This window comes from Syzygium oleosum, unplaced genomic scaffold (genome assembly GCF_021117445.2).
Source record: "Syzygium oleosum isolate NSW1041296 unplaced genomic scaffold, Sole_v2.1 Sole_v2.02, whole genome shotgun sequence".
NCBI lineage: Eukaryota > Viridiplantae > Streptophyta > Magnoliopsida > Myrtales > Myrtaceae > Syzygium > Syzygium oleosum.
In genome coordinates, this window is record NW_026607486.1 from 24,058,582 (window position 1) to 24,067,325 (window position 8,744).

Here is an 8,744-nt window from a genome sequence, read left to right on the forward strand (position 1 = left end):
TCTCTCTCTCTCTCTCAGAGAGCGTCAGTCAGTCGGTCTTTTAGGGTTTTCGATTTCTTCCTTTCTGAGTGCTGCTATTGGTTTTTGAAAAGGGAACGCGAATTGGAACCCCCCCTTTATATCAACCCCCCCTCTCTCTCTCTCTCTCTCTTTGATGATTGATGGTGCGCGAGCCTCCTCAGCGCTGTGGGATGTCCTATAGGTTTATATATTATTATATAGAGACATGAGCATTACAAGTCCTAAAACTTGTCATAAAAGTGCATTTGAGTCCTAAAACTTGTAAAAAGTTCATTTGAGTCCTAAAACTTATCAAAATTGTTCATTTGAGTCCTAAAGTTAACACCGTTAGATTTACTAACGGAAAATGCTGACGTGGCGTTGACGTGTCATTTTTAATTATTTTCCTTGAGACACATGGCGCCACATCAGCAAAAATAAAAATAAAAATAGAAAAAGCTGTAAAAAACAAAAAAAACCAAAAAAAGGAAAAAAAAAAAAACAAAACCGACGGTGGCCAAGCCGGGCGGCTACCGGCAGTGGCCGCCGCCACAACCACCGGGAAGGATCGGCGGAGGTCACCTGGGCCTTCCTGAAGCCCGGCGACCCTCGCCGGCCCCGGGCGAGTCCCCAGTGAGGCCCGGCGACCCTTGCTCAGATCTGGGGCGAGGGTCGCGCCCTCCCCCAGATTGAGGGTCGCCGGCGGTGGCCGCTTGGCTTGGCCACCGCCGGTTTTTTTTTTTCCTTTTTTTGGTTTTTTACAGCTTTTTCTATTTTTATTTTTATTTTTATTTTTGCTGACGTGGCGCCACGTATCTCAAGGAAAATAATTAAAAATGACACGTCAGCATTTTCCGTTAGTAAATCTAACGGTGTTAACTTTAGTACTCAAATGAATCATTTTGACAAGTTTTAGGACTCAAATGAACTTTTTGTAAGTTTTAGAACTCAAATGCACTTTTGTGATAAGTTTTAGGACTTGTAGTGCACTTATCCCTATTATATATATTATATACATGTATATAGAGAGAGAGAGGGTGGAGTGGGACTTCGTTCCTATTTAGGTGGTCGGATCGAATGATATCGTTTCGTCTCCACCACCCCCACCGCCCATCTTCCATCTCTTCGTTGGGCCTGGGCCTGGTCCTGGTCCTGGGCCTCGCTTTTTTCTCTCCACGGCTCGCCACTGACATAAATTGCGACTACTATTTGTTTTCCGCATTTTGAATTGCTCGCGCAAAACACCACCAAACCACAACCCCCCCTCCCTCCCCGCCACCGAGCATGAATTCTCCAGCGGACGGCCGCGCCACCGCCACTTCGTCGCCGGCCATGCCGACCCATCCACAGAAGTCGGGCCAATGCCCGTCGCAGGCGGCTGTGGCGAGGCAAGGAGTGATGTACCCAGTGGCCTCCTCGGGCCGCGGTTTCATACCCAAATCCCCAAATCAGCTGGACCCCGCGGCGGCGGTGCGCCATCCCGTCCCCGCATCCGCTAGGGCTTTGGCCCCTTCTCATCCCAAGCAATGCTTTTCCCCTTCCCTCCCCCTCCCCGATTGCAATGGCTGTAAAGAGCTCAGGTCTTTTTTCCTTCAAATTCTGCATCTTCCCTCATCTTCAATCTGTCTGTCTGTCTCTCTCTCTCTCACTCTCCCTCCCTTGACTAACTATTCCCTCGTTCTCTTCTCTTCATTCTTTTGCGGGGGTGGTTTCTGTAGGGATCGAGCCAGAGAGGACGCAGCTGCTGTCGTTCGAGATAGAAAAGTAAGCCTTTTACCCTTTCCTTCATCCCTATCCGTACATGGAAGTTGACTTTAGCGGGAGACCAATTAGGATGCCCTGCGATATGAAGGCATGGCTTAAACTTTGGTCATATATGTTGAATCGTGTTAGACTCTGTGGTTTCCCGTCTTAAGTCTTGAATTGACTTAATGTAGTGATTATGTTCCTTTATTCCTGTCTAATATACTGAGGAAGTAAGGCAGGTTGCTATCACGATGTCGAATATATATATATGTAGGGCTTTTCTTGAGCATGCCTTCAAGTGGATGATGCTGTTTGATCAAAAGTAATTGGTTTGGGTTTGATGCGTTAACATTCATTGTTAGGGCATAGATTTAGGCCCTGCCACACGGGGTTTCCCCAATACAGTATTCAGTATTGCAGCCTTCTCTAGTCCTTAAAATTAGCATTGATGGAGGTTCTTAGAATTGTGCGGAGAAAAGTCGAGCATGCATAAGTTGGTATTTAGAGGCTGTATTGTTACTGTCAATTCCTAGGCTGCCAACAACATATCGATTTTTCACTAGGTGGGATCGCCTATTTTCAGTAACCATAAGGAAGGAAAAATAAATGAATAATGTCCAGCATAGCAGGATGAGGAACTTATGTGTCGGAAAGTGGAACAAGCACTTGTGAGTTGATTACACTCTGGATGACTAGTATGTTGTGGTTAGATCCATATTTGATAGGCATGTTCTTTATCTATGTAAGCGTGATAGCAGTAACTACAATTTTGTTGTAGATTGATAATTTGTTTTCCATTGAGATGAGAATCCTTGTTCGCCATCCTAAATTTCGGTTTTTGGAGTGTTGGCATCCCGGTGCTTATAGCCATTGTCCTTACTTGGTTATAATTCTGTATCTATAGGTCCGATTGTCAGATGGGGATTCTCTTTATGCACTTTGCAGATCATGGTTAAGGAATGGTTTCCCTGAAGAACCACAGGTTTGAACTATTGTTCTTTCTTTCTCTAAATACTGATGATAGTGCATATAGACCATGGAGAACTTGACGGGAACTGTGTTTTGAAGATAAATTTATGTATAATAGAAGTATTTGATGGCATGGCTACATATTCAAGAGTGTTCCACTTTATGCTTTTTTCTCTTGTTTATATCAAATATAAATCTGGCCTTAGATAGTAGATTTTGTCTATGTACTATGGTCACAGTTAGATTTGTATATGGAATGGTATTAAGAAAGGTGACTCCACCGAGGCTATTTTTAATTATATCCTAGGAGATTCGGCACACTGAGGGGTAATTAGAGAATTAGTTCCCCTTAAACTTTTCGTTGTCAATTTGATTCTGTCCTAGTCAAAATGGATCTTTGAAATCTAATGTTCTAATGCAGTCTTTTCTTGTGCGATGTCAAATTTATCGACAGGCATTTGATTAATCATGATGATACACCTCCTAAAGTTTCTTGCACTATATGTGTTTGTTCTTTCTTTCAATCTTTACCTTTTTCTTTAGTTTTGCAATAGGTTAGTCTCAAATGTAATTTACTTACTGGATCTACTAACTAGGGTCAATAAAGGGGCCAGTTTTCTTGGCAAGTACAAGATCCATGTTAGATCTGATTGTAGGATTGATGATTTTCTTTATATATTCATTCAATCATTTGTCTTAAGGAAATTCTACTATTTCACCGTTTATTTTTTTTCAGCCACCATATGGCGTTGGTGTTAAATCCCTTCCAAGACCCCTGCCTCCTGTCGAAAGTTACAGGATAGTAAAGAAAGAAGAAGCTGAAGATGACAAGGAGGTTTGGTTTGCAATTGTTATTGTCGTTTTGACTTTTTGATAAGTTAAGAAAATTTTATTGCAACTCACAAGGTACTGATGGTATACTGTTAGGACTAAGGATATGTACCAGATATCTACATTTCCATCCTGTCAATATGGTGGCTGTGCATTGTCACTGTCACTTAGGCAGACAAGTGCTTCTTTATAATCCAAAGGACAAGAACTAACGTTTTCATTTCCCTGTGTCTCTTGAAAATTTCAAAGTAGAGTGATGCTAAATTCTTTTGGATTCTGTACAATGAGGCAACTTAAGCTCCAGTTTGTAGCATGTCTATTGGGATGGCACTTCTTCGTAACCATGAAAAGAAGTACCTTTTTGAAGAATGTTTACTGGGTACAGATTTATGTTTCTTGAACTACAAGCCCGGTGGATGCCTGTAAAACTGTTCTAATAATGTCGAAATTTCATGAGCAAGCCTTTGAAGTCCATTTACAAATTTATATATTCTTAGATAAGTACATATGCTTGTTTCTTGCATTAAGGATGTTTTTGAAGGACTTATAGTATTTTACTCGTATTTATTCCCTGCAACATAAATGACTGGATGACTTGTTTTCTCATATCTAATCTAAATGCTCCAAACAATGAATTGTTTCCAATGAACATATTCTGTTAATTGCTCGTTAAAAATTTCATTTTGATGCCGCATCTGTATGGGTGGTTTCATAGCAGTTTGAAGGGACATCTTGATTTAAGGACTTCGAGAATTTCTAATGGCAATTATTTTAACTTCACCTATTATATATCGGTTAACATTTTTCAGTAGATTCTAGATAAGAAAGAGCTTAGCAGGTTGAGGAAAAGAATCTTCACACCGTCTTTTTTTATTTTCAACACATTGTGGAAGGAAACACGATGATTTGGACGACAGTGTGTAATTTCTGATCAAAGTAAACGAAAGAGCAGTGGTCGTTAAGATTGCAATTTGATATCTCAAACGTGTTAGATCTGGAATTGTTCTATTGATGGTTCTCATATTTGATTTGTCTGGATTATGCAATTGCTTACTTCTTTTTCCTCTCTTAGGAGGAGAAGGATGCTGAGGAGTTGAGCGCTAGTGATTTGCTGAAAAGACATGTTAAGCGTGCTAAGAGGGTCCGGTCAAGGTAATATCTCATCTTTTGATGATTTCTGCTTTAGGAAGTGGTTCTTTGATGATATTGTTGGTAGATTTAATTTTTCTGCTGTTGGCTGCACTTTTTATTACTTTATGATTTTTGTTGACCGATGTTGCTTCTGTTTAGAAAGATATAAAAGATTAACTCGTGTATGTAGTTAGATATCATTTGAGGACAATTGAACTCCCATTGCACTCATCTCTTGGGTAATATAGACCTGGAAAAAATTTCTGGCCATGGAGTCAGGTGAATGACATGCTTTTTTCTTTTCTATTATAGATTAAGAGATGAGCGATCGCAACGGATTGCAAGGTACAAAGGTAGGCTTGCCCTTCTCCTGCCCCTTCAGGTGGAGCAATTTAAAAGTGATTCAGCTGCTTAAACCTGACCGACCATCTTTGACAAGCTGCACCTTCCAAACTGAGGAACCTGTTGAGTCTATGCAAAAGCAGTTGAAGCAAACTGATCTTGTCGTCAAGTTGGTTTCTATTCCTATTCAAGCATTTGTCGAGGTTGAGTAAATGCGTGGTTGATGCTTCGTCTCTATGATTAGCATTCTTGGAACACACTTGCATGATTGTTCTCTTTGTAGATTCTAATAGGTAGGGTTTGAGTAGTTGTTATGAGATGTTGCCTCTGGTGCCGTCCTGCGCTTTCACTTTCTGCCTTAAGCAGAATTTGTGGCCTTGACTGAGATGGTTGAGTTGCTGAGGTGAGACACTGATTACAATCATGTAAGAAGTATTGGGGTAACATAAGACATTCTCTCCTTTTTTTTCTCCATTTGTTCAATTTGTCTGTTATTAATTGGACATGCCTCAACTCGAAGTGCTTGCATTTTCTTCTTTTCCAGGTTCTTTGGAGGTGATGTAATACTAATGTTTTCATATCGTAATGATCACTTCAAGGTTCACTGGCTCTTGATGTCACCATTAATTTAAGTAGTTAAAAATAGCAATTTCTTGAGATGATGATATGGCCATATCTCAATGGTTTAATTTGCTAGAATCATGAGTATGAGTTAAGAACGCTCGATAAACTCGCATACAAAGTCCAGGGAAAGCAGTTTTATTTTCGGGCACTCAATAGGAAATCAAAAAATGATTGTAAGCTTGTTGACCTGGTCGATAGGTGTGTATGCTTGTCGTTTGCTTTTGATAACTCAGTATTTCTATTTCCTGAAATTGAAGCATCTATTGACTGGAGGTTTGTGGGTTCGCAAGAAAACCAAATAGATTGGCTTCAACCCTTGGTAGATTTTGGAAGGCAGAGGAAGTGAAAGCATCAAAGTAGATAAGAGATCACATGAAGCGAGTATGTTCAGTCTTCGACAATTGATGTAATTCTGGTACAATTTAGTCTGACGGTCTGAAAACGCATTCTGCATAATAATCCAAATATGAGAAAAAACACATTACAACGGCAGGGATCTGAGGTTGGGACCTGCTTTGCATGCTTCTTCGGGCATCCAACCTTACCACAAAACTCCAGTGGATTTGCCTGTTTGCGCCGACTCCCGTCAAATGTTAGCGAAGCATACATTAACACAATTCAGCAATATCAAAAGCTGACATCTCCACATCCTAGACCGTCAGGATTCCCCAGGTTAATATCAGTGATAAATCAATGACACGTATATCCAAAATTGATTTTCGCATTGACTAATATATCAAATTAATACATTCATGCCACATTTATTCTAAATTAATTATCATGTTACAAAAAATTTAAAGCTGATACACATATGGCAAATTTTCAAGACTAGTTTGAATTTTTTGGGGTAATGTGATATAAAATTAAATTGGGAGTAAGTGTGACACGTATGTATCAATTTGAGATTTTTTGTGATATTAACCCAATTCTCCTAGACCGGCTCCAATATTTTCATAGTCAAAACTTCCGCCCGTTCCACCAAAGCTGTCGTTACCCACTGAGAAGAAGCTTCCATTTGCAGTCCCACCGTCGCCTCCATAGTCGCGCATTCCGCCACCAAAGTTATTTCCTCCTCCACCTCCACCGCCTGCATTACCACCGCCACCACCCAGTAATCCTTGGAGGAGTGTCTGACCAAGTTCTGTCCTCCACCTCCGCCTCCTCCACCGAAGAGACCCTGGAGAACTTGGTTCAGAGCGTTGGCCTGCCCATTTCTTTCCATACCCACTGGCTGCCCGGCTCCATTGATGCAAGGGTTGGCAGGAGTAGGACTCTGGAAAATGCAGGGCACCCCTTGAAAATGGGTGGTAGCAGAAGCCATTGGATCTGTTTGGTAACGCTGCGTTGTGTGAGTTAGATCTGGATAATAAGGTCCAGCTTGTGGAAATTGAGTAGGAGGCTGGAAAATTTGAGCCTGAGGGTATTGAGCAGGCAATGTGGAGTAACTTTGCATCAGGGGTTGTTGAAGCGAAGTTGAAACTGGAGCTACTGGCTTCTTCATGGCGCAAGATAAGTGAGCGTCGAATTCACAGGAGTGGCAACGGTAGAGCCAATGGTTGGAGCCCAAGTTCCCGCAGATATCGCAAGAGAAACTCCGGTTGGGGGTAAGGAGGGGAGAAAGTGAGGTTGAGGAGGTGATGGTGGGAGGGGTGAGTTCGAGTCAACGGCATGGATGCGCAGGTGATATGGAGATCGAGGTTGCACGAAGCGCAGCGGTAGGAGAAGCCGCTGCCTTGCTTGCCACAAGCATCGCATCGGGAGACACCCGGTGGGTACACCGGGGTTGGAAGGAGGGTGAGGATGTGATTGTATGGGTGGTCGACGGGGTGATTGATTTGAAGGGGCATTTTGGCGCATGAAACGTGGAGGAAGTAGCTGCAGGGTGCGCAACCGTACGTCCATCCCGCTGCCTCGAGCTTGCACCCTGAGCAGGAGGCTTGCTGAGGTTGAGGTTGACGGTAGAGAGTCAGGATGAGGGTGGCTGAAATGGATGATGGATGCTTCCGGTTGAGCCATTCATCCTCCTTTTCATCCACTGTTTTCAAAGCTGTTTCTTTCCCCCTCTCGATGGTGTCTTCTTCATCTAATACACCTCCCCTACATCAAAGTCTAGTCAACGCTTATCTCTAATTTCAGGTATATTGACCGGTCAGCATCCGGTGAACCTGGTGGTTTGAATAGGTGGGTTCTGCATAGCATAATTGAGTTCACGAGCTGTACGGAATGATTGTCATGTCGATCACTACATGCTAACCATTATCTCCTTCACGAGCAAAAATATTGTACGCAAAAGGATACCAGACCACCACCTCAGTAATCCTACTACCCAATTCTTCTAATACACGTAGCTTCATAATATTGAAGTCGAACCGTGATCAAGTTTCAAGGTTTTGATTCTTCATGAAATGCTACTGCATACAATACCAATATGGAGACTTGGTCTACAATTGAAATCGACTTCCCCTCACTATCTCGTATATGTTTTTCACATAAATTGAAAAGAATTGGAGAATTTTTTATTGTATTGTATTGATCTCATGTATACATGTACATAGTCTATTTATAGTGTACAAATGAAAGAAAAAGAGGAAACAATATACAAGAGATCATAATCAAATTAATCAAGGATCGATTAAATCAATTAGTCTCCAATTGATATCCATATTGGAATCTCCAATAATATCAAATCATATCTCAAACACTCCCCCTCAAGCTGGTGGCCTATATATGTCGAGGACATCTAGCTTGCTTAGTAGATATGCATGTTGTCTTTGACATAGTGGCTTAGTAAAGATGTTTGCAGGTTGTTCCATAGTTCCAATTCCTTTTGTCACAAGGATCCCTTCTCGAATCTTATCTCAAGTAAAATGACAGTCAACTTTTATGTGTTTTGTTCTCTCATGGAAGACTGGATTTGCCGCTAGTTTGAGTGCGGCATCGTTATCACAAAATAGTTCACTTGGTCCATTGAGTTGTACTCCAAGATCCGAGAGCAGTCCTCGTATTCACACTATTTCACAAACAGTCTTTGCCATGGTTCGATATTCGGATTCAGCTGATACAACAATACAGTTGATTGTTTCTTCGTTTTCTACGAAATC

At 41.6% G+C, this 8,744-nt stretch overlaps 1 protein-coding gene across 1 annotated transcript; it reads left to right on the forward strand.

Moving 5' to 3' along the window:
• Window positions 1-1,217: 1,217 nt before the first annotated feature.
• On the forward strand, window positions 1,218-5,532 carry LOC115691723 (uncharacterized). The gene is made up of 6 exons (XM_030618431.2): window positions 1,218-1,580; window positions 1,719-1,764; window positions 2,651-2,728; window positions 3,452-3,550; window positions 4,619-4,698; window positions 4,990-5,532. The coding sequence occupies exons 1-6, from the start codon at window positions 1,285-1,287 to the stop codon at window positions 5,090-5,092; spliced, it is 702 nt and encodes a 233-aa protein (XP_030474291.1). The 5' UTR covers window positions 1,218-1,284; the 3' UTR covers window positions 5,093-5,532.
• Window positions 5,533-8,744: the final 3,212 nt, after the last annotated feature.